The sequence below is a fragment of the Tamandua tetradactyla genome, chromosome 1, assembly GCF_023851605.1.
Source record: "Tamandua tetradactyla isolate mTamTet1 chromosome 1, mTamTet1.pri, whole genome shotgun sequence".
Lineage (NCBI taxonomy): Eukaryota > Metazoa > Chordata > Mammalia > Pilosa > Myrmecophagidae > Tamandua > Tamandua tetradactyla.
Window position 1 is genome coordinate 16,710,909 of NC_135327.1, and position 27,239 is coordinate 16,738,147.

The 27,239-nt window shown below is 39.1% G+C and overlaps 1 protein-coding gene and 1 pseudogene across 5 annotated transcripts in view; one reads left to right on the plus strand and one right to left on the minus strand.

The window, feature by feature from the left end:
• The window catches only part of PHF20 (PHD finger protein 20), a 212,832-nt gene extending 186,658 nt beyond the window's left edge, over positions 1-26,174 (minus strand). For 4 of the 5 annotated variants that reach the window (XM_077169888.1, XM_077169871.1, XM_077169880.1 and 1 more), the window contains exons 1-2: positions 26,038-26,174; positions 8,734-8,848 (exon numbers count right to left, since the gene is read on the minus strand). In XM_077169888.1, the coding sequence (XP_077026003.1) occupies positions 8,734-8,816 (83 nt within the window). In that variant the 5' untranslated portion in view covers positions 8,817-8,848; positions 26,038-26,174. Of the gene's footprint in view, positions 1-8,733; positions 8,849-18,857; positions 18,905-26,037 lie in introns of all 5 variants that reach the window. The other variant, XM_077169863.1, reaches the window with a different exon arrangement.
• LOC143691453 (large ribosomal subunit protein eL34 pseudogene) lies at positions 4,500-4,920 on the plus strand (annotated as a pseudogene).
• Positions 26,175-27,239: the final 1,065 nt, after the last annotated feature.

Consider the following 27,239-nt stretch of genomic DNA (forward strand, 5'->3'; position numbering starts at 1 on the left):
ACTGTAGTGTACCCCAAAGAGAATAGATCCAAACAGACGTATTCCAAGACACTTACTAATCAGAATGTCAGAGGTCAAAGAGAAAGAGAGAATCTTGAAAGCAGCAAGAGAAAAGCAATCCACTACATACAAGGGAAGCCCAATAAGACTAAGCATGGATTTCTCAGCAGAAACCATGGAGGCAAGAAAACAGTGGGATGATATATTCAAATTATTAAAGAGTAAAACTGCCAACCAAGAATTCTATAGCGAGCAAAACTGTCTTTCAAAAATGAGGGAGAAATTAAAACATTTTCAGACAAAAAATCACTGAGAGAATATTGACCAAGAGACCACCTCTGCAAGAAATACTGAAGGGAGCACTAGAGACAGATATGAAAAGACAGAAGAGAGAGGTGTGGAGAAGAGTGTAGAAAGGAAGACTATGAGTAAAGGTAAAAAAGAAGGAAAATTAGATATGACATATAAAATCCAAAAGGCAAAATGGCAGAAGAAAGTACTACCCGTGCAGTAATAACACTTACTGTTAATGGGTTAAACTTCCCAATCAAAAGACACAGACTGGCAGAATGGATTAAAAAACAGGACCCATCTATATGCTGTCTCTACTCAAAGAACATGAGGGCAAGGGCACAAACAGACATTTGCACACCAATGTTTATAGCAGCATTATTTACAATTGCCAAGAGATGGAAACAGCCAAAATGTCCATCAACAGAGAGGTGGCTAAACAAACTGTGGCATATACATATGATGGATTATGCAGCTAAAAAACAGAATAAAGTTATGAAGTATGTAACAACATGGACAGACCTTAAGGACATTATGCTGAGTGAGATTAGCCAAAAACAAAAGGACAATTATTATATGGTCTCACTGATATGAACTGATATTAGTGAATAAACTTGGAATATTTCGCTGGTAACAGAGACCATCAGGAGATAGATATAGGGTAAGATATTGGGTAATTGGAGCTGAAGGGATACAGACTATGCAACAGGACTGAATACAAAAACTCAGAAATGGACAGCACAATATTACCTAGCCATAATACAATTATGTTAAAACACTCAATGAAGCTAAATGTGAGAATGATAGAGGGAGGAAGGCTGGGGGCATAAATGAAATCAGAAAGAAAGATAGATGATAAAGATTGAGATGTTATAATCTAGGAATGCCTAGAGCATATAACGATGGCGACCAAATGTACAAATTTAAAAAATGTTTTTGCATGAGGAAAAACAAAGGAATGTCATTACTGCAGTGTGCTGAAAATAAGTGGTAATTAATGTTTTAAAATTTCAACTTATGTGTGAGACTAAAGCAAAAAATGTTTATTCGTTACAAAATTTATATTTTGACTAGTGTATTTCCTAATATAACTTATGTAGATAGTTGGTTGAACAACATAAGTAATGGAACCTTGGGTAGGACATAAGATTTTGTTGGTTTGTTCAAAGTGATGCCCCGATGAATCCCAGAGTGATCTGATCAGTGAGTGGGAAAGTATTTGCAAAGTCCCCTTCAGGGAATGGTGAGAATAGGGGAAAATTCAGCCTCCCCAAGTTGAATTCTTGATATTCTCACATTCAGTGTGGACAACCAAAAGTATAGGCTGAGCCCCCAGTCATGGGGTTTGTTCATATGAACCCTAACCCCACAAAGGATAGTCAAAATTAGGCTAAGAGTCATCCCTCAAGAGAACCTCTTTTGTTGCTCAGATATGGCCGTTCTCTCCAGCCAATCAACAAGCAAACTCACCACCCTACCCCTCTCTACATGGGACATGACTCCCAGGGGTGTGGACCTTCCTGGCAAAGTGGGACAGAAATCCTAGAATGAGCTGAGGCTCAGCATCAAGGGATTGAAAAAACCTTCTTGACCAAAAGCGGGAAGAGTAAAATGAGACAAAGTGTCAATGACTGAGAGATTCCAAACAGACTCGAGAGGTTATCCTGGAGGTTATTCTTACGCATTAAGTAGATAGCACCTTGTTATCCAAGATGTAATAGAGAGGCTGGAGGGAACTGCCTGAAAATGTGGAGCTGTGTTCCAGTAGCCATGTTTCTTGATGATGATTGTGTAATGATACAGCTTTCATAATGAGACTTTGTGACTGCGAAATCCTTGTGTCTAATGCTCCTTTTATCTACCTTGTCAACAGACAAACAGAACATATGGAATAAAAATAAACAATAGGGGGAACAAATGTAAAAATAAATTTAGTTTGTAGTGCTACTGATCAATGAAAGGGAAGAAGGGGTATGGTATGTATAACTTTTTTTTTCTGTTTTTGTTTTATTTTCTTTTGTCCTTTTATTTCTTTTTCTAATTGATGCAAATGTTCTAGGAAATGATCATGATGATGAGTATGCAATTATGTGATTATATTGTGAATTACTGATTATATATGTAGAATGGAATGATCATGTTAAGAATGTTTATGTTTCTTTCCTGTCATTTTTTTTTAATTTCAAAAACTAATAAAGAAAATTTTTTAAAAAAGATGCAGAAATAAAATTACAAACTGTCCGAGTATTAGAAAGGTACTCATTTAATTTGGAATTCTACTCTGATATAAGTTAAATATAATGTATCCTTAATGAGTTATCTATTTTTTAAAATGTCAAAAAAATCTTAAATTTCATGCAGTCATGAAATTTGTCACTGGTAATACTGTGTTGTAACTTTGAAACTATCTTATATGTAATATAGAATAAACAAATAGGTAAATATACAAATGTAATTAGGAGCAGATTTTCAGAATAAGAGAAAAGAAAGACAAAAATAATCAACATAAAAATTCCAAATTGTCAAATATGAGTTGGAGATATCAAAATGAACTCATAATTTTTAGAAAATATATTTCTTAGTTTCATCCACTAAAAGGACCTGGAAGCAATGATATTCTAGTAGCAACAAAAGTAGCCAGGGCCTACAGGTTAATTTCTAAATAGCACTTCCTCCTAAAAAGACAGTGTCCTTGGAGAAATAGCTGACTCTAGGGTCTGGGGCAGGACAAGTGCAAGATAAGTCCAGGGATTCTAATAGTGCCAGAGAGCAAGAAAATGCTCAATGAGTAACAGTTGTGAGTTGAAAGAAAAAAGAAGCCAGTTTAAAAGGCTTCCCGCTGGCCAAATTAGGGATAATTTTTGTAGAAGAGAATAAATGAATGTAATTGACTGTAATACCTTGCTGAATAATCTGGGTCCTTAGTGATCCTAAAAAAGGGGGGAAATAAAAGAAAAGGAAAAAAAGCTCTTCTTAAGGAATATCAATCAATGTTTGCTAAAATCATTGACGGAAGGAGGGCGGTAACAGGACAATGACACATACTAAAGTATCCCCACAGACTATTTACTACCTACACGTGGAAATACATGCCTATTTAATAGCAAGAGTTAGCAGTCATTACCTCATCCAAGTGATCACACTAAATAGTGGGACAAAATAACTTTATGTGCCCCCTGATGTGATACATAACATCACCCATCAAGAATTTTCTTTAGACAATCAACAAACCAACAAATCGGCCATTGATTTGTACTGTTGGTCAATATAGGTGGTGAGAAGACTCTTAACCCCAGTCACTTTCAAGCTATCAACATGATGCCAATGAATGTAGAGTTAAGAAGAGATGCTCAGTAGCCTACCATTACATAATATTTCCAACATACAGATATTCAGCAAAAAAAAAAAAAAAAGCTTAATTTGAAGCCTAAACCTAAATTCCAAATTATAGAACATATAAGGGAATACAAGAATCAAGTTAAACTCACCATGAAAAAACAATGGGACCAATTCAGAATGAAAAACATTTTACAAGACAGCTATTCAGAACTCTTAAAAACAAGTAGATAAAAAAAAAGTAAACAAATAAAAAAAAAAAAGGAGATAAATTTAAAATGCCATGAATAGGGGCAGAAAGTGGAAAGGGGAGGGGAACTGTTGTGGAATAAAAGCAACTAAAGGGACATAAAAACAAAAATGCAATGTGTTTTGATTGCATCCTAGTTTGGGGGAAAAAAGATACAACAGACATTCTTGGGACAACAGAAAAATCTGAGTACAGTCTATTAGATATTATGGAATTATTGTCAATTATGATTTAATTACAGTAAGTATATAAAGAAAATGGGATAAACATATTAACCATTAGTGAATACAGGCAGACGATATGGTGTTCATTATAATCTTCCTTCAATTTTTGTTAAAAAATTTTCATAATGAAAAGCTGTAACTCATTTACTTTAGAATCCCAAAAGTAGGAGCAAATAATCTAAAGATTCAGAGGTGAATCACAAAGAAGTAACAAAGAGGTGGACCAGGTGGACCCTAAATCCCACACCACATTTCATCTCATGCACTAAAAATACAAACACACAATGACACCATCCTACAAAAATACAACTTACTGTAATGTAAATGAATAACTTATCATGCTGAAAATACAACCACTTTCATTCTAGAATTAATAAAAGAAATCCCTGATAGCTTTTCCTCTTCCGGGGACGGTACCCTGAGGCATTCAAAATGGTCCAGCGTTTGACGTACCGTCGTAGGCTGTCCTACAATACTGCTTCTAATAAAACTAGGCTGTCCCGGACCCCTGGGAATAGAATTGTTTACCTTTATACCAAAAAAGTTGGGAAAGCACCAAAATCTGCATGCGGGGTGTGCCCAGGCCGACTTTGGGGTGTTCGTGCTGTGAGGCCTAAGGTTCTTATGTGGTTATCTAAGACCAAAAAGCACGTCAGCAGAGCCTATGGTGGTTCCATGTGTGCTAAATGTGTCCGTGACAGGATCCAGCGTGCTTTCCTGATTGAGAAGCAGAAAATCGTTGTGAAAGTGTTGAAGGCACAAGCACAGAGCCAAAAAGCTAAATAAAAAATGTGAAGCTTTTTTGAATAATAAAAATCAAAGACCTGTTAAAAAAAAAAAAAAAAAAAGAAATCCCTGATATAACTTATGGAGACAGCTTAAATGAACCCCATAAGTATAGAGAATCTTGAGTAGAGCATGAGATTTTGTAGGTTTGTCCAGAGTGATGCCTCAATAAATCCCAGAAGGATTTGAACAGTGAATAAAAAAGTATTGCAAAGTTCCCTTGGGGGAATGGTGAGAACAGGGAGAAATTCAACTTTTCAAAGTGGAGAATTCTTGATATTCTCACAAGCAGTAGAGACAACCAAAGGAATAGCCTGAGCCCCCAATCTTGGGGTTTTGTTCATATGAAACTTAACCCCGCAAAGGATAAACTAAGCCTACTTAAAATTAGGCCTAAGAGTCACCCCCAAGAGAACCTCTTTTGTTGCTCAGATGTGGCCTCTCTCTCTCAGCCAACATGACAAGCAAACTCACTGCCCTTCCCCTGTCTACGTGGGACATCATTCCCAAGGGTGTGGACCTTCCTGGCAACGTGGAACAGAAATCCTAGAATGAGCTGGGACTCAGCATCAAGGGACAGAGAAAACCTTCCCGACCAAAAGGGGAAAGGGCAAAATGAGATGAAATAAAGGTTATCCTGGAGGTTATTTTTACACATTAAATAGATATCACCTTTATAGCTAAGGCCTAACAGAAAGGCTGGAGGGAACTACCTGAAAATGTAGAGCTGTGTTCCAGTAGCCATGTTTCTTGAAGATGATTGTATAGTGATATAGCTTTTGCAATGTGACTGTGTGATTGTGAAAATCTTGTGTCTGATGCTTCTTTTATCTATCCTATGGACAGATGAGTAAAACATATGGATTAAAAATAAATAAATAATAGGGGGAACAAATGTTAAAATAAATTTAGTAGATTGAAATGCTAGTGACCACTGTGAAAGGGAGGGGTAAGGGGTATGGTATGTATGAATTTTTTTCTGTTTTCTTTTTACTTCTTTTTCTGAATTGATGCAAATGTTCTAAGAAATGATCATGATGATGAATATACAAGTATGTGATGAAAGAAAAAAAGAACATTCATATTGTATGTTGACTGGTTTCATTAATAAAATTTTTTAAAAAATAAAAAACAAAAGAAATTCTCCATTATTTTGGGCTAAAGCACTCAAAGTCAAAGCTATAACAAAACAGTTAATAATGCCCTCTTAAATGTCCAGCCGTCTAGATTAGGAATTCAGATGAACACTGTCAGAATGTGGATTTTTTCCCTCCTAAAATTAAGAATCAGAATTTAAGACACTTTGGAACTTCTGATTATTTCAGAGAAACTATGAATTCAGTCTACCTGTCTTCAAACCCCAGCCCTACCACTGTGGGCCTTGGGCAGATGACTTCACTATCTCTTAGCCTCCTTTTTCTTAACGGTGCCCATAATTTATGGGACTGTAAATTGGAAGATTAAGTGAGATGATCTATGAAGAGCATGACACCCAGCACTCAACAAACTTTAGTTCTTACAACTTTCTTGGTCCAAGGATTCTCTTTTAAATGTTAACTTCAGACTTTTGTTCCTAAAATTCCTTACACACTGGTCATAACGTTTTAATTTAACAGTAAAGACATGATTAAGAAGAAAATTAATGCTTGTGCTTTCCTGACAATATGGAATACAAAATGCTTGCACAGGAATGATCCCATCTAATCCACATAACAATCCACTTATAATTTCCCATTCTGCCAGCACGGAAACAGAGGCTCAGAGAGATAAAGTGATTTCACCAAGAAAACACAGTTTAATAGTTAGACATTTGAGAGTCTACTCCAGAATGCCTCACGCTGACAAATTACAAGCATTTGTTACTACATCAGTTTACGGCTTTTAAACATTTGTGGAAATGCTACAATCTGGGTTGTTGATTCACTACTCTGATTTAGAAGACCATTCAAGGCAGCAAACTTACCTGAATGCTACAAGAGGATACTGGACTTCTCTGTGTAGTCACCTGTACTCAAAGAGACCTAGCCAGTAAACCTTTAGAACTAACCCTGTGGCACTGACAGGCCCTCTCCCGAAAACATGCTTGTGTCCAGATGTTTATACTGCAAGCTTTACTAATGGCTTCAACCTTACCTTCTCTGAGAAGTCTTTCTCAGTCCCCAGGTAGAGTAATGTTTTTCTTTCACTAGCTGTTCCCTTAGTCCCATACACATTCCTCTATGATCAGACCACCCCACCCACCAACTGGTCTGGTCCCTCTGCCTTTCTTACAAACCCCAAAGCAGGCAGGGATAGCATTCCATTCACTACCTGACATGAAGTTCACTATGTTAAAAATAAATACAGAAAGTTAAAATAAACACAGAAAGTAAAAAAGTTCTACAAAGGTACAATGGTGATCTGAAATACAGTTTAGTCATTGAAGAGAACAAAAAGATAATGCAACAACATCATGCCATTATATTAACTGGGGGGAAAAAAGTATACAAAAATCCTGTGATCCCTGATTATGACTATTTCATATATAAACAAGTACAGAAAAGAATACCTTGTTAAGTTGATGAAATTAAAAGTATTTTTTTCCTTTTTTACAAAATAATGTTATATTGCTAGACTCTTGAAAAAAATATGATGTACACATAAACAAAATCACAATAATCCAAGAAAGAAAATATCAGCAGACTGATAAACTTAAAATAATTCACTCAGGAGTCTAAAATCTATTCCTTACAAAAGGAGTATAGACAAGATTTAAAAAGTTGCAAGAAACAGTCCCAGAGACTATAGAAAAAAAAAATCCTCCTTATTTTATGACTAGGATAACACTACATTGAAACTGGACAACGACAGTACAAGACAAGATTAAAAATCAAAAAGGAAATAATTTTACCTAATACAAACAGCCTAAAAACAACTAAGAGTTCAAAGTATCTCTAATTCTGAGATCAAACCCCAAAAAGCAATGGAGACAGTTTACTGCCACAGCTATTTTCCTGCCTCTCTTTCCTTGTCTTCTTTCTAATTCCCAGGAACTGGTCAACCATTCTATTTTGCAATAACCTCCAAAAGGGCTAAACTTTTCTTATGAAAACACAAAAAAGTTTGACTTCAAGAACTCCCACCCTCACCTTGAGCACCAACAAATGAGCAAATTCTAGGATGTTCTCAATAACTATTATTTTACAGTTTATAAGACCTTTCAGCACATATTCTATTATTTGCTTCTCAGAACATGAGATAGATGTTGCTAATGCCCACATTTATAAATGAATCTGATGGGGAAGTGCCTAATTACTAGCCAGAAGTCACAGGTCAATGACAAAGTTGGGAGTACAATCCCTCTGTTTCTGAATCCAATCACCCTGACAGTGCCCCCGTGTGATGACTATATTTCAACCATATCATACCACACCCAGAAAATAGGAGGGCATTGTTCACAACAGGAGCTATTTCTATCTAACCCCTTTTCTTTATTCTTCTATCCCTGATCTTTCCCTCTTCTTTCCTTCCTGACAGACAGCCAAGAGCAAGAGAGCCTCAACTGTTAACCTGTCCCGTCCTCCTATCCTTTTATGTTTCTTTTTCCCATAACTCCTCCAGATGAAGAGCCAAAAAGGGGAAATAAGTATGTCCAGGATGATGCCCCTGACACAGGGATCCCTGCACCAAAAAGAAAAGACATTCCCAAGGTTCTAAACTTCCCATGGTTCTAAACTTGTCTCTTTCCACTTTCCAAGAATCAGCAAAAAGGAAAACACCACAGAAAAACCTAGGCTACCACTGTTTATCACTACTGGCAAAACCCTTTACTGAAGGGCTTTAATTAACAGAAAAATGTTTAAGTACCAGTTTTTCAATCGGTCCCGGGCTTCCAACTGGGCTCCCACTTCAAAGCTGATTCCTCGTCTGTTGGGTGGATGCTTTGTCATTTTCAGTCATCAACGGGGTTGCCTTTATTTTCCTGAAAAAGCCAATTAAATACTTATGAAATTTAGGCAAAGTACGCCCAGAGTGCAGCATCACTCACCATACATAAAGGACAAACAAGCATTATTCAAAACATAAAGCTACAGGAAACTTTGTCAATACCCTCTTTCATGCCTGTCCTCATTCTAACATAAGGGCACCTTCCACTGGTTCCTCTTCCTCTTCTATTCTGTACCCCATAGTTTTCAGAACTGTCAGAAGACCATCCCTCAACACCATTTACCAAAAACTCATCTACAAGGGGCACACAACCCTTAGAACTTCAAAATACAATTATTAATAGGTTTAAATTCAATCATTTGCTTTTTGTTAAACAAATATTTGTGAGAGCCTAGTAAGGCCCTGGCATTAGGGCAAGAGTTGATACCAAAAGAGGCATAGTTCCTGACCTCATGAAGCCTTCAGTTAACTGTGAGAAGATAAAAATTTAGCCAGTAAACAGATAAGTGAAATAACTGCAAGCTTTAATTGCTATGAATTTTAATTTGTTCGTCTTTTTATTGTTGAGTTGTAGGATTTCTTTATATATCAAACCCTATCAGATAAGTGGTTTTCAATTATTTTCTCCCATTGAATCACCTGCCTTTTCACTCTTTTGACAAAGTCCTTTGAAGCACAAAAGTATTCAGTTTTGAGGAACACATTTTCTTTTATCTACTTCATGAGTCAATTCTGACATTTTATATTTTCCCAAATAATTGCCCATTTTATCCAGATTTTCAATTTCTTTAGCATGGAACAAAAGAACAGTAAAAAATATTCCCTTCTCATTTCTCTAACTGTCCTTGAATCTGAAGTCATCTCCCCATTCCCAATCTTGCCGTGTATATTTGTGCTCTCATCCTTTTCTTGTCTTAGGTTTTTAAGTACTGGGTTTAGTGGTGATTTTCCTTTTTTTTTTCTACATGAGCAGGTACCGGGAATTGAACCCGGGTCCTCTGGCATGGCAGGCAAGCATTCTTGCCTGCTGAGCCACCGTGGCCCACCCTAGTGGTGATTTTTTATATGAGTAAAATTTATCTCTATGATTTTCATTTGACGAAAAAAAAAAATTAGATGAGGCCCTGTATCTGAAGAGTGGCCCACACAAAGTGTCCAATCAGTGAAGTTATCTGTGAAGGCTCAAACGCAATAAGAGGGGCTGGTAGTAGTTCTGATTAAGATCCAGTCCCTCTGAGCTCTCAGGAAACTTGGGAAGGCCGCTTCCATATAGTAGGCTACCCCTGATTAATTTCTCTGTCTCTCAACTAAACTTTGTCTCTCAACAGCCTAGACTGAGCTGGAACACTACCAGGACAACATATGCCATATACCAGGAGTACAATCTCTGCAATCAAAGAACACATTAAAATTTGCAGAAGTAAGTCCTCATATCTGATATCTAACAAAAGCATTACATCTTATGAAGAATTGGCAGGCTGCAAAACTGCACCACTGAGCTCACTTAACTCACATGCATTTAAAAGAGGGACATGAGAAGAAGAAAAAAGGCTGTAGGTGAATTGTTCTTTTCCTCTTAGTTTCCTACATTTACGAAGTTTTTCACAACGGAAATTTTCAACAAGGGGGAAAAAACATGTAATATAATGGATGAGCTATCCATTAAATAACACATTCTGGAAAACTGATATGTCAATATTAGAAAACATACAAAGCAAATCAAACTGAGACAGGAATGAATGGCAGGCACTTATAATTTGCCTAACAAACTGAAAAGCTATGAGAGAAGGACACAACTAAGACATGGACAGACACTAGGCAAGGAGTCAAATAGATTGGATTGGGTTTACTTACCACTCTCCAAGAAAATGAGATACCAAATCTGACAGATAAATATAACCTAATCAGTAAAAAGTCTTCATTTTGGACTGCCTGAAATATGAAGTCAAATTATCTACCTTTTTATCTTTGACTTCGTGTACACCAAATAATATTCCAATGAATACTCTGGCCTCCCAAATTATATGAAAAGGTGAGGCCTGACAAGAAGAAAGGCAGAGTGGAACTGAACACTCACAGAGCTGCCATTATTGTCAGGCTCTATTCAGGGAGACAGCCCCCTTTCACAGGAGAAGGATAATGTACTGGAGTTTAATGCTTGGGCTTGAATCCCCAGCTCCACCCTCAGTTCATTAGCTGAATGAATTTGGGCAAGTTATTTAACTACTCAGAACCTGTTTCCTCTCTGTAAAATGAGGATCATGACGATACTAGGACCTATCTGCAAGCAGTGGGTGTGAGGATTAAATGAGATAATCCATTTAAGTGTTTAGCACAGGGCCACTACAAAGTAAGAACTATATAAATAGAATCTATTCATAAACGTAGTATCACAAATAAAGAAAGTAGGATTAAAGTATTTAGCATATAGTTCAGCTGCTAAGTGATAGGCCCCAAAACAAAAATCCCAGATCTGCCAGATTGAGGATTCAATTTTTCCACCCCATGCCTACCCACCCCCACCCTCCATGCCACCCCAGCACTCTAAGAAGGCAAAGTAGTGAATGAATTATTACCAGTAGCTCAAAAAAACAAATTGCTCTTGAGGCTAAATTGTCAAAAAGTTCTTCCTATCACAGACCAAACCTCTTTCACTGTTAACTGACCCACCTGTTTGAAGTTTCATTCTCTCATACCACACAGACCAAGACTAAGGGATCATCTGGTTTTCTCAGCCCATCGCCAGTCCTCCCTCTCTACTCTCGGGGATAGCAGAGTTCGTTTTCAAAATTTCACATTAACTCATTCAACAAACCATTAGTAAGTACCTATAATTAAGCCACTGTGCTGAAAATTAGGGATAAGAAATCCAACCCAGTCCCTGTTCCAATCCACCCAGGAAGTCAGACAAAAAACTGAGAAGAGATGAATGAGATGAAGGGCGAAGTAAAGGGACAGTGGGGGAAATTATCTGAAAACCTCTATTTAATTTAGGACCACCTTTTTTTTTTTTTTTGTATGTGCAAGCACGGGGAACCAAACCTGGGTCTCGGGCATGGCAGGCAAAAATTGCCACTGAGCCACCATCACGCCACCCCCTCTATTTAATTTAAGGACATCTACAAAAAATTAAAAACACAAAAGGAATTCAGGAGAGAAGGACTTTCAAAAGAAAAATTATTACATAGAAAGCACATTTTTATTTCTCCCATTTAGTTTTAAAAACAATCATATTGCTGAAAATGCAAAAGAGCTAACATTGTGTAGCTTTTAACTTACCCATTCTTCAGGGACTTAGCTTTTCCTTCCAAAAATCTCCAACTTCCAGAAGAAAAGATATGTTCAATATGGACACGAGGGAAAACTGACTAAGAGAAAAATCTGATGCAATCTGTATTTAATAGGATTCCATTTTAAAGACCTTGGCAGGACTTAAAATTACTTCTTTACATTCAAATTTCCCTACACTGGGTCATTGCTACCCAGAACACAGAAAGCCTAGTTTATAGAAATAAATGCAGTATTGACAGTTAATGCTCCCTGTATCAATGATAATGAAAGCTTTAAATACACACTGTGTAATGCAATTTAAAGGGCCCTTTCACAACAGACAAACTGGGAGAAACTAACTGCAACATATATGACAAAGAAACAACTTTCCTTATTCATATTAACAAAGAGCTCATACAGACCAAGAACAAAAAAAGTCAAACTCACTTAAATATGGGCAAAATATAAGAACTGACAGATTATTAGGGGAGGATTCAAAGGTCTAATTAATAAACACATACAGCCGTGTAGCCTCACCCTAAATCAGAAGAAATACAAATCAAAAAAATAATTTTTCACTTTCAGACTGGCAAAAAAATTCAAAGACAGAGGTTACCCAGTATCTGCAGGAAAGAGGAGAAAAGGGGCATGTTCATAACACTGTTGGGAGAAGCATACATTGGAAAGTACTTTCTAGAGACAACTTGGCACATGCTACAAAAATGTATATACTCAGTCCAGCAGTCCCACTGCCAGGAACTCATCCTATAAATAAACACACACACCTTCAAAGTCTGCCAAATTATCTGTAAGGATGATCAGTGCAGCTTTGCCATTTCTGCAGCAAAAATTGGAAACCAACCAAAGTAACCATCAAAAGAGGCCTAGAGAAATGAATTATGGTTCATCTATACAACAGACTGTTATACAACTACTAAAAGGAATAACGGAAATCTGCACATTGGAAAGCTGTACATGCTGATAAGAAGCCATCTGCAAGATATATAGTTATGTAAAAAACATGTGTCTGATAGTATGTATCCCTTTAATGTAAACAAAGACATAAATATAGACATAGGTCTATTATAGCATATGCATAAAATTATTTTTGGGAAGGAACTGAGAAACTGTTTAAGTAAATCCTTTAATAGGGAATAGGGCATAAAAATTTACCTTTTCATTTTTACCTTTTCTATATTATTAGAATCTTCTAACCTTATGAAGGCAGTCCTTTTTTTTGAATTGTTAACAGGGATTATCTTAGATGGTAAAATTTTAACTCTGGGTTATTTCTTTACATTTCCTTGTATTTTTTTTAAACTATTATTTAAAAATGCAAAAGCCTTTTCATTCTTATACCATTCTCACCGATTGTCACAAATGCTAGGTGATATATTAGGACTAGCTGCAATGCTTATGTAGTACAGAAAGGAAAGTGAAGTGCAGAGAGGAAACTGGGGGACTAGCAGCTTTCAAGGTTCTCCAAGGCAGGAGAGGACCCTCTTCTCAAAGGTTAACAGAATTTTCCTATAGGTAGGCAAAACTTCTCAAAGGTCCACACTCTTTCCTGCTCTCTTCCCTATCAAAATTTTGCTATGCTTATATTCGAGCCTTCAGAAATAAATATTTAATCTGAATGTGGAAAGGTAAAGTAATTGGACACTTTTCAAAATGTTACATAAGAGTTATCATTCCATTATATAATAAGTAGAAATAATTAAACACTTATTTAAAAAAATTAAATTCTTAATTTTTCAGAAAGGACAATCCACACTAGCCCCTCACTGGGGAAACCCGAACATGGAACACTGCCTGGGGTCCTGACCATGGCCATCTTTTCCTATTTTAATCTGGAAGCAAAGAATAAGCTGTAAAATTACTTATAACTTGGACTGAATACTTGCAGTCTAAAGAATACAGATTAAGATAAAAAGTAAATCATTTGTGAAAATGATAAAAAACAATAGCTCTTTACATATGATTCTAAGGAAACTGCATATTGTTCACATGTTTAAGAACAAAAGAATATTTAAGCAAAATTCAGTATTGTAACACTACATTGTAAGCTACATTAGGGAAAGGAACGAGTAGAGCTCAACAGATGCCTAATAAATGAAACAAAGAAGCTACCAAAATGATGAGGATCTGAACTAGCCTTGCAAAAGAAGATGAGATGGTTCAGTGGCAGAATGCTCTTTTTCCATGCGGGAGATCCAAGTTCAATTCCCGGACCACCATGCACCAAAAAAAAAGGAGATAATATAAATTACCCTTATACTGATGGACAAGACCTACATTAAATATAAATAAATAAATAAATAAAAACATTTATAATGATTCTAACAGCTAACCTTACATATTTTAACTCCTTTAATCTTTACAACAACCCCAGGGTAAGTACTATTATCAATATCCACTGTAAGGATGAGGAAATAGAGAAACAAAGGTTCACTTACTATACGGACACCCATATAGTAAAAGGCTGAGCCAGGATTTGAATCTAGACTCTGTGGTTCAAGTCCAGATTCTTAGCCACTATGCCATACTTGTTTATAACAAAATACATTTGGGTTCTCTTTCTTCACTCATCAAATGGAGAAAATGGCCCCTACCCTGATGCTGTGAGGATTAGATGAAAAAAGGTTTGCAAAGCCCTATTAAAATGTCTAGCACAAAATAGATAAATAAACAGCAGCAGAATCGTCTGAATTCATAATACATTTATAATTAATGTACCGAAAAGGACTCTGTTTTATTTGCAGCAAGGTCAAAGAATACAGTCACCATAGTAACTGGTGATACTGCCCTCAGCAATCCCATTGTGCTCTGGGAGAAGGAAGTGAGGGCTCAATGCAATAGAGCTGAAAATGATAGATGGGTATGGAACAAGACTTTTCAATGAGTTGACTCTGGGACAGGGTTAAGGGAAAATAAACTCTGGGTGCTCAAGGGAAAGACTGCCCATCACCACAAACTACAGAACAGGCTTTGGTTTAACCTAATGTTGCTCACTACCAGACTAGCATTCAACCTCAATTAAAGGGTGATGGTACCTTTTAAACTCAATGCAACCCCCATTTCAAGTGAGGGACACTTCAAGTGAAAGGTCAGCTTAAATCTTTTTGTCCCATTTACTCAGTAATGGGACATAAAGTGCCTGCTCTGTGCCTGCCTGATGCTGGAGATAGATAAGGGAAGGACAAGACACCCTGTTCTCTAGAGGAGAAGGCAGGCAATAACAAAGATAAACATAAAGAAGACATACTGTAAGTAACATAAGTACTGTGGAGGAAAACAACAAAATAAAGTAATGTGGAACCAAAGACCTGGGAGGATCACTTTAGATAAGGCTGTCAGAAAGGTCTCTCTGAGGATCTGACATCTGAGCAGAGTACCTAAACGACAAGCAGACTGGAGAAAGAAAATTATAGCAAAGGAACAGCCTAGAGGCGAAGACCCTCAGGCATGAACTTTCCCCAAGAGAGCCCAGAACTCAGGAGGTGGACTCACCCTGCAGTCCACGGTGCTGTTTCAGAAGAGCATAAACAATATCAGCAAGTCCAATGACACCTACTTCTCCGGGAAGGAAGCTTCCAAGTATACTCTATGCCAAATGTTCTGTCTTGGAGGAGGGCCAGAGAGTGCTTAGATATAGGGGCACAGGCTATTAAGAGTTTAGAGTCAGATAATAGGATGCTGATTCTGGTGCCCACTCATTGACAGCTGAGTGATGATGGGTAAAACCAGGAGCCTCAGTTTATCCACCTATAAAATGGGATAAATAACCCCCCAAATTCTGGGATAGCTGTGAATAATAAGTGAACTAATGGATATTAAATGCTTAGCACAATAAATGCTAAATGTAATATTGCTGTACCAGCAAAAAGACACTGGACCAAAAGGAGTATAGACAATATTACTACAAAATATTAACAAACAGTATCCAATATAAAGGGCCTACCTTTGGTTGTAAAACATGACAAATTGGTTTAAGTAGGAGCTAGGGCCACTATACTACCATTCTTAAGTTTCCTCAAGGACACAGAAGGAAGTCTAAACACAAACACAGAAAGGGTCTAAGGCCTAAGGCCCATTTCCATTCCTCAGGTCCTCCCCCAGGTCACACTAAAAGAGCTGAATTAGTCCCTTTTACTTCAGGAGGGGAGGAGGAGAGGGAAAGAGAGAAATAGGAAAAGAAGGGAGGAAGGAAAGAGGAAAGGAGGACAAGAAGGAAGGAGGGAGAACTGATGCAAATGTTCTAAGAAATGATCATGATGATGAATGTGCAACTATGTGATGATATTATGAATTACTGATTATATATGCAGAACGGAATGAGCATATGTTAAGAACATTTGTGTTTCTTTCTTGTAATATTTTTTTAATTAAAAAAAAAAAAGAAGAGAGGAGGGAGACAGAGGGCAAATGAGAAAAGGAGGAAAGGAAAAACAGCAGGGAAGGAAATAGACACCAAAAACTCCCTTTCCTCTTCCCAAATACTTGAAATGTTTTCTCCATAGCCAAGCTTTCTCTTCCACAATTACAATTCAGACAGACAACAAACATGTCTTGAGCTTATTCACTCCAAATTACTTAGAATGAGGTGGTTAAATTAGTGGATCTTTCCAAAAGCACTGGAAAGGGCCTGGTGCCCAGGAGGCTTAGTTCTAGAACACATCTGCTAAATGACCTTTAGCACATTACTCTGTCTTACTGAGCTAATCATCTTATCCTCACAACTTTCTTCTCCTTTTCTCCCTATCACAGTTTTTTTTTTTACCCCCATCGCAGTTTAAGGCCCCAAGACTGGCTTATACTAAGCTGGAAACGTAAGTATCACTCTTGCTCCTTCATTTTCCTCCCTCAACTCCCACTCTCGGTCCCCATCATGTAGCACTACTTCTAGGCGTCTCCCATTGCTGACTGCTTGCCGGGTTCAGGACCCATCAGGCCCTTCACTGAGACAGCTCTCAAGAGCACTTCAAGTCTCCAGACACACCCTCCCCAGATTTCAAATCAATAATGTCTAATGACCTATCATCTGTTGAGTGTCTACTTTATGATACATACTATTCTAGGTGCTTTTTAAACATCATCTAATAGGTTTGTGATGAGGGTTATTATTATTTCATTTTACAGATGTGAAAACTGAGGTTCAGAGAGTACACTGCCCAAATCACAAGGCTAGCAAGTAGTAGACAAGGAACTGAGCTCAGATAGTATGAATCAACTACCACACTGTTGCTCATCTTCTACATTACTATGGGGATATTTCTAAAATGTAAGTCTGATCATAGATCTCTTCTATCTAAAACAGTTTAATGGCACAGATACAGAACCAAGTTCAAGCTAATCAGTGCAGCAGTAAAACCATCTGTGAGTTATCCATTACCAGACCAGACCAAAACAAACCTAGAGTCTCTAAAGATAGGAGCTTAAAAAGAGAGAATCAGGCAAGTTTCCAGAGGGCCAGTAGTGGTGCAATGATTATGAGCCAGTTCCATCATTTTCCAGACAACCACGCACAAGTACCTAATCCATTCAGGTGTTAAAAAGAAAAAAATTACTTAGCACAGAGCCTGGCACACAATAAACTCTCAAGGTTACCACCACTCTTGCCACCCTACACTCCAGTCACACCCAAACTTCCTTGCATTTCCGACCTCCAAGACCTTTGTACAAACAAACTGCTTCCTCTGGCCTGGTCCTTTAGGACTGGGTGCAGTCATGGCACTTCCCTGAAGGGCTTGCTGAGCCAGCTGCCCACTCTTATAGTCTCTCATTGCAGTGGGGGGTGGGGGTGGGGGGTGCCCTCTGAGCCACAGCATTTACCGCTTTTAACTAAAATTGCCCGTTTCTGAGTTTCTCTCTCTGGTGAGACAAATTCCTAATATGCAGCCCTAGCTTTCAGCAAGTGTTGTCTTTAGGTAGCCAGTCAGATGGTTGTTAAATGAGATAACCTCAGCTTGCTCAGTGGCAAAATGGGACTAAAAACAGGAAAGAGACAAATATCACACACTTGGGTTGTAAATTCAAAAAGAGAATCACATGAAGGCTCTTTGAAAATTTCTATCCACAGATAAAATTAGGAACTGTTATTGTTCCTTGGGAGCAGAGGAAGGAAGGCAAAGACCATGAATTAAGGGACAAGAAGATAAGACCATAATTTTACCCCTGGTGCCTAAGAAAATCTGCATCACTCTGTCAGTTACTGGAGTCTCCAATATGTAAATGTCAGTAGCTCCGAAGAAGATTTTATGCGGGCTTTTCGGGAGAAAAGGAGGGTTCTTTTTTTAAACACTTCTGACTAAGCTATTCTTACAGGATTCCAGATTCCTTAATTAAGGTATCACTGTATTATAACGGAAAACAATTTAAAGATAGAGTCATGACTCTACTATTAGGGCCTCCAAAAACTTTTCCTGAATTACAATATAAAATAACCCAAACTGTTTCAGTACCTATGAGTCTTAAAGTACATATATTATTTAATAGTCAACTAATTTATTAGTTATTTCTGGCCTTTATTATCAATATCAGAAAATGGCTAACACTTACTGAGAATTTAGCCCTTGCTAAGTCCTTGACAAGTGCCTCACTCTCAACATTGCAGAGGAGTTGGCAGTATCATCCCTATCTTACAGAGGAGGAAAAGGAGGCTTAGAGCCAATAAGCATGTGAAAAGATGCTCAAAAACATTAGCCAAAGGGGAAATTCAAAGCAAAACCACAATGAGAGGGGCTGCACAGGTAGTTCAGTGGTAGAATTCTCACCTGCCAGGGAGGAGACCCAGGTTCAATTTCTGGCCCATGCCCCACCCCTGAAAAAATAATCAACAAATGGTGCTTTAATAACAGGATATTCACATGGAAAATAATGAAATGTGACCCCCTCCACCACCACACAGCATATTTAAAAAAACACACAATGAGATACCATTTCAAACCTATTAGAATGGCTACTATTTAAAAAATGAAAAATATCAAGTGTTGGAAAAGCCCTGGAAGTAAGAAGACACGTATACTGTTGACGGAAATGTCAAGTAGTGTAGCATCTTTGGAAAAACTGAGTACAGAAATACCATATGACCCATCAATCCCACTCTAGTAAATAATCAAAAGAACCGAAAGCAGGAACTTGAACAAATATTTGTATACCAATGTGCACAGCATCATTATTCACAACAGACAAAAGATGAAAGCAACTCAAGTATCCATCAACAGATGAACAGATAAACAAAATGTAGTATATACATATAATGGAATATTATTTGGCTGTAAAAAGGTATGAAGTTCTGACATACGTGACTACACAGATGAACCCTGAAACCATCATGCTGGGTGAAATTAAGTCAGACACAAAAGGACAAATCTTGAATGATACCACTTATATGAAATAATGAGAATATGAAAATTAGTAGAGTAGAAACTAGAACACGTTACCAGAGGCAAGGGTTGGAGGAGGGAACGAAGAGTTAATGCTTAGCTAGTACAGAGTTTCTGTTTGGGGTGATGGAAAAATTTTGGTATTGGATGACGGTGATGGTAGAACAACACTGTGAATGCAATACCACTGAATTTTACATTTGAAAGTGGTTAAAATGGGAAATTTTAGGTTGCCTCTATGTTACCAGAATAAAAATTAAAAAAAAAAAAGCATAGACTTGTTCAACATGCAAACCCTAATATAAACTATGCAACAGAATAATTACAATACTATTGTTTTTTTATCAACTGTAAGAAAAGCACCATACAAATGCAAAGTGTTTAAGAGGGATGACTTGGGGAGGGGGAAAGGGGGGAATATATGGGAATTCTATACTTTTTGCATTATTTTTCTCTACGTCTATAACTGCTCTAACAAAAAAAAAAAGGGAAGGAAAAAGGCCTGTGGGATATCTGAACACTGATGATATTAAGGGAACACTTAAAACTTTTACATGTAAAAATGAAAAATGATTTTGAGAATCTCTCTCTTATACTCACTGCTGATATAGTTATAAATGAAATAAAAACAAGCAAAAAACGCCCATGAGAGATTTTAAAAATATTTTGAGAGGAACAAAACAAAAATAATGGTAGCATATATTCACGTCTTCACAGTTCACCAAGTTTTACTAACCTGATAAATTAGATTTTCTTATTCCCATTTTACACATGAGGAAACGGAGGGCAAGACTTTTTACAGATATTCCCAAAATTCCATGTGAGATGGTTGTAATGATACTTGAGTGAGGAAACAGAGGTTCAGTTAGGTTAAGTAACATGCCATGCTGGAAAAGTCTGCCACCAGTGTCCACACCACAGTGAGAGGTCCAAGAAGTTTATTAAGCCTCAGGACCAAGTTACATGTGAACCCCAACACAGTGGCAGATGCTACAACTTGAACACAAGCATTCCGACTCCAAATTCTGGGTCCTTGCCACCACATACCATGCACCCTGGAAGTAAAAGGTGACCTCTATAACCATCTTGCCTTCCTGAACTGTAGATATCTAATTCCCATACAGGTCACAGCATGATAGATAGTTATATGAGCCTCCTCATCAAAGCACATTGGACAGTATTCACCACTCCATGGGACCACAGGACAGCCAAATAGCCATACCCAGGAGGCTCAAGAAAAGGGACCTGAGCTGGGAGAGTTGGGCTTCTACAATTAAGGGATGTCTGCATGGTCAGGAATGGAATCTGGGGTAAGGATGTCAAGGTCATTCCTTTTCCCAGCAATGCCTCAGGCCAGAATACCAGGCTACCACCCATTTGATATTGTGATTAAAGCAATCTATTTAGGTCTCTGAGGAAAAAATAAGGAAAAGATAGAGCTTTGAAATTATGGCACTGTAACCCATATCAAACTTTGCAAATTGTTCTATAACTACTTGTTAAACTGTTCTTTGAAACTTACTGCTTTTTTTGTATTTACGTTATATTTCAAAATTTTTTTTTAAAGTTAAAAAAAATCAGGGTTTGAATTTCCACTAGATTACCCTATGATTAGTGAACAACCTGTAAGGGGCAATTGCTGGGAGAAGGATCAGACAAGGACAGCACCCTTTCTCCAAGCCTAGAACCTAATCAAGCAGATTAAGCATTTTAGTTTAAAGAGTGGTTTATCAAGAAAAACATAAACTTCCCCCATATCTACTTCTAGGAAGATAAGAAAGGAAGAGGTCAGGACATTATGTACACTTTGGGCCCTGATTTCCAAGTAACATGGGAACCGACTTTAAGAATAACCAGGTATTGTCAAAGAAATGTTAGTTTTACTCATTGGTAAAGTTATTTGAAATTTAGATTTCTTATTGTCTTCAGTAATTTATCTTCTGGGATTTGGGGATAATGACTGTTTCTATGAAGAATAGCACTTGGAATTAATTTTGTTTTCTTTTTAGAAACTAATTTTTAGTGTTTATACTTAGGAAACACGTTCAAATTTGAGAAAGGGAGTGTAAGCACCTTTAAAATCCAGGATGAGGTGATTCCCCACAGACATGGGAGATCCTAAAGATACTAAAGATACTAAAAACATTAATTCTAACTTTTCCCTAGCCTCAGCCAAAGGCAAACTACCTGCTTCACCTTTAAATTTCATGCCCGTTAATTAAAAGCAAAAAGGAAAACGGGTGGGGAGAGAAGAAAACATTTTAAAAATATACATCAGAGAACTTACAAGTAAACATAGTATATGTAATCTACTGCCTCTCTCTTAGTGGCTGGGGAAAGCAGCTAATACGAATGGAGAATTTAGAGAAAACTTCTTTGAGAATTTTAGGCAGTTTTGAATGAATATACAGCACAGCACTGGCAGAAAAATGGAAGCAGAAGAATGCTAAAGTTGGGTGTGAGGACAAGCTGGCTGCCTCTGCTAGAAAAAAAGAATGGCAGAGGTGACGCGGACAAGGGAATGACTGGCAGACTGCCCAATGGAGCACGTGAAGGAAATCGGATCTGCTACAGCAGTTCCCAAAGATACTGGATTTCTAAGCAAGTTCCTGACAAAGACTCAGAGCAGGGTAGACCTGGGAGATAATCAGGCCCTCATTTTACAAATGGGGAAAATCAAGCAGCAGCATTAAGTGATTTGCCTGAGGTCTCAGAGCCAGTGAGTGGGAGAGCTGGGACAATAGCCAAATCCAGATCAAAACAGTCACTGAAGAGGCTCTGATATTCATCTAAGGGATGGAGCGGGGGAGCAGTGAGGGGCACAACACAGTCTAGTCATTCTGGTTTGTCCTGATTAGGACTGGAACAAGATCATGCTGCGAAAGGGTCAAGACAGTTGATAGCCAGGGAAATAGGTACAGATGACCAAGTCCCATTGAGATTATGGAACAAATTAAACATGTGGGTACAAAAGGAGAGAGGGCACAAGGAGCCATGAACCCCATCAAAGAATGTCATCTTCCCGTCAATATTTGCCTTTCTAGGGTATCCACAAAGACACAGCCTACAGCTTCCATTCAGGTTCAAACACCTACCTTTACTTTGGCCTTTCCCAGGCCAATTTCAGAAGCTTTTAGAAAACCAAGGACTCCTTGGACACTGATGCTTTGGGGTACCTCAGACTCCCTCCCCAGAGTAAGATGACAGGTAAGGAACTAGAGAGACAAGTTGGCATGTTACTGTATCAGCTAGGTAGTCCTTAATAGAATAATTCTGCCAAGAGTTATATTCACGTTTAAGCAAGAAATATTTAAGCATTCAATTTGGATGATACACATAGAAGCCAAGTTCCTGGTGAGGTTATGGTTTTGGTTTAAAAAGCTTAAATGCTGCAGCGGTTCACAGTGGCTCAGCAGGCAGAGTTCTCACCTGCCATGCCAGAAACCCGGGTTTGAGTCCCAGAGCCTGCCCATTCAAAAAAAAAAAAAAAACTTAATACTAGACTACATTCAGTTTCGTAAAATTAAAAGGGGTCAATGGCCACATACAAATGTTAAGGAATGTGTGTCTGGATACAGTGAAAATGGAAAGCAATACCCCAGCATAAGGCCTACCAGCACCTTTCCAGTTTCACAGAAAAATCTTTGGTTGTGTTTAGAACTTCACTACTCAAAAAGAAGTTAAGCAAGCAACATTAGCATTACCTGCAATACCACTAGGGACCCACCCTAGACCTATCAAATCAGAATCAGCATTTTAACAAGATCCCCCTCCCCCCGAAATGTATATGCACATTCAAGCTTCAGAACTACTGATGTAGAATACTTTAAGGCTGCACTATTCAGCAGTACAGTGACAAAGTCAAATAGGCAAAGAAAGAGACAAAGTACCTCTTCACTTTCTATATACCACATTTTATTAGGTACCGTTCAAACAGTCCTTCAATATTTTTTTTTAACATGGGCCAGTCCTCCAATATTTTTAATGAATTTGTTATTTACTAATAACCACACAATTTAAAAGCGATATCTATTTTACATTCTCCAAATAACACAACTTGGCTCTAGGGCTTTCATACACATAAAATATAAAACAGCTTAGTTGTTCTGAAAATACGATAATGGTTAATTTTATTCAAGTTACAACACTGAGTTCAGAGCACTTCTCCACAAGCCCCTTTAATTCCTATGGGTTCCTGAGAGTATCATTAAATCTCTCAGCATCCCTAAGAGGCAGGTGCTTGACAAACATCGAATCTTCAAATGAGATACAGAAGGACCAGGTCGTGAAAATGCAGTATTTTCCTGCCTTGTCCTGCCGGTGTGGCTTCTCAGACCCAAACTCTCTCCCCCACTGAGGTTTCATACAGCTGCACCCTCAAGCACTTTCCAAAGGGGAAAAAGGTCAGAGGCATCACTATCCACAAGCACTTGAGACTCCAGCTGTGAGAAATTAAAATAGTTGGGGGTTCAGGCTGAGAAGCCCCGAGTAAGAACCGGAAAAGCATAAGGAAATACAGAAGAAAGAACCTACTAAGAAGCACTTAAGAATCAAGGGGCCCCTGATAATTGTAGATTTTAAAGTAGGGGGAGGAGGATTAAGAAGGCTTGACAGATCTAGGAGAGGATGTTTGGGGACAGATACATATTCATCCCCCACCCAGGGACAAGAACAAAGAGTGACCCACCACATGATTTCAAATGTTTTCTTTTCTTAATAAAAGGAAGAAAGCAATGTAGGGAAGAAGTTTATGGGCTACGAGCTGGGCTACAAAAATCTCTTGAGTTTTTTTCCAGTACAGGGAAATAAAGCTAAGGAGAAAATAGTACCTAATCAGAATCCTACAGGAAGCAAACCACCAGGAGGATAAAGAACCTGTGGAAAGCCAAAGAAATGCAGGGGATTCCTTTCCATTTTGAATCTAACATGGAGGGGAGTGGGGAGGAAAAGGGGCAGCAGACAGTCCTGGACTTGAAACCACCTCCAGCAACAAGGAAAGGGAAGGAAGGAAGAGGAAAATCTCTACAGCCACTCGGTAAGCCCAAAAGGAATTAGAAACCAGAAAAACGCCCAGAGAAAGGGAAAGCCAAGAGAGAAGAGTTCCTCTTTGCAGAAAGATAAGGATAAAGTTGACAGACAACAACAAAAAAAACAGTGCTAGCACCCCCACTGGGAAAGAGAGAGGGGAATTCATGAGCTGTGACTATAGGAAATGTGCTCTTTAAAAAAGCCCACAGAAACAGAAAGTGGTAAGATGTTGAACAAAGATTTGCACTCACCACAGAAGAAAGAGAAAATGGGGTACACTGGTTCAGACAGGGAGAGCATCTAAAGAGAAATATGGTTCCACAAAGGGAGAGAATGAAAAAGAAAATGTCTTCCTTGCTTGGCAGAAAAACTAAAAAGGGTAGGGAATTATGGAATGGAAGCATTCTCAAGAACCACAGACCACTGCCCAGGAATGAGAAGACTCAGGAATAAGATGTGTCCTCCAGATTTAAGCATCAGGAAGGTGGCTGCACCTCAAGAACTGAATACCCCAAAGAGAAATGTGAAAATGAGTTTTCCCAATGAAATAAGGCAGTTTGATTTGAAGAACTCATGAGAAGGATGCAACCTGAAGAACAGAGTGACTGGAAAAGCAGTGAATTCCCAGACTTCTGGAACTGGAAATAGATGCTCCTAAGTTCAAGATTTGAACATTTTGGGGAGACTCTGAAAACAGGGTGCACCCCTAAACTTGAAAGGCAAAGATAGGGAAGTGACCTCCAAATTTAAGAAACTTGGGAAAACGTGCCCCCGGATTTTAGGGCCTGGAAAATGGAATTCTGGCTTGCATTTGTTGGACTCTAAAATACCCCAAAACGGTGGATATTGGACCCTCGGTATGACCGACTCGTTAACCCAGCGAATCTCCAAATTTGAAAGAGACAACTATCCAGGCTGAGAGGTTCAAAAAACGGCAGTAAGCTCCCATTTGGGAGGTCTGGGGAAAGAGGGTACACTCTCAACTTGGGGGAGCTTTCAAAGTTGAGATAAAACCCCAGGGCTGGAGCTTAAGAAAGAGGTTGCGCCGCCAATACATGTTATACAAAAAAGGGGGCAGTCCTATATTCGGGGTCTTGAGAAAGGGGTGTGCTCCCCAGAATAAAACAAAACAGTCAATAAAAGAAAACGCGTGTTCCCAAAGCACAAGGCAATTGAAAGAGCCAGTGATGGGGCTCTTAGGGGAGCCCCACACATCCTAGGTTGGGTTCCTAGCTCTTATCCCCCACCCCCAACACGGCCCAGCTCCGCGCCCAGAGCCCGCACCCCGCGGCCCAGCCCCCTCGGGCGGCACTGATTGGCCGCAGCTGCCGTCACTTGCACGGGCAGCACCAAGGATTGGGCGCCGCTTGCACGCCCGCCACGCTCTCAGCAGCGGTCCCCAGGCCTCCCTCCCGGCCGGGCAAGCTGGGGGCCAGACCGGGAGCAGAGCCGGGCAGGGGACCCGAGGAAAGGTGGCGTCCGTCACCGACCCGGCCCCAGTTGGCCTACTGCGGCGCGCCACGCCTCGCCGCGAGCTCACCTCACGGCCCCGGTCTGGCTGCGCCGCTCCAGGACCAACCGACAGAAGGACTCTGCGTGCTGCGCACCACGTGACCCCGGGACGCGCCCAGCGTATCCACCGCCCCCCACATACACGCACTATCGCCACCACCGAGTGACGCAGCGGCCCAGCTGCCCCGCCCTCCGCCCCGCCCAGTCACCGCGGTGACGGCCCGCGCGGACCACGCCCACGGTCCTGACGCGCGGGAACCAGGCCGGCGCCTGGGCCCGGAACACGAAGTCCAGGCTCGGCGGTCACCGCTATCACACGAAACCCGGGACTGAGCACTATCCATCACCTGTCAATTTAACCTCCTATTTAACCTTCTCGAGGCCACCCACTTCTTCCCCGTCCCACTATCACTTCTCTTCTAGATGATGGTGGTCTCCTCCCTGCTGAAAACATCATTCCTTCTATCTGCATCCTTCTTATCCTCTGACCACGCTGACTTCTGTCATTTTCTGTGACCCTTTCCAAGCTTATTTCTGGTCCATTGAATAAGCTGTTGCTTTTTGCAAGGCTTAACTCTTCCTCATGCTGGTTTCAGTTTCATACCTCCTCAGTGAGGAACTCTTTAGTCACATTATGCAGAAGTGTTCCACTCAATCACACGCCTCCCCCATGGCGATTACTCTGCTTTACACAGTTCATTTTCAGTGGAACACTTAACATGGCTTGTAGATATTTCATTTGTTTGTTCTCTTGGTTGTATTTGCCTATTTCCCGTATTATAGTCAGGGACCACATTATTCACTACTGAATTGTCAGAACCTGGTGAATAATAGATGTTTAATGTGTATCTGTGGAAAGAATGAAAGGAAATGGAACAGTATTGGAAAAAAAAATTAGCAGGTTCTTCTTTATAACTTGAGTCTCAGCTGAGGTAGGCAAAGCAGAAGATGAGGTATGGGGGAACCAGGGACAAAAGTTTCACAATTTGAGAACCAAAAACATGTGTATGATCTCAGCCAAGTGCCCAAATGTTGGAAGAAAAGACTTTTCCAGGATCCTCTGGGTTTATGCTTATTAACAGGAAATTGCTGACATGTCAGTGGCTGTTGTAGTGTATCAAGATTTTTGTTCCACAAACAGCGCTAAGAATCCCAGACTCTGTAGCCCCATATATACATAACATCCATTTCTCCACTTGTTTCACCTGCACATGTTGAGATCCAGGTTTG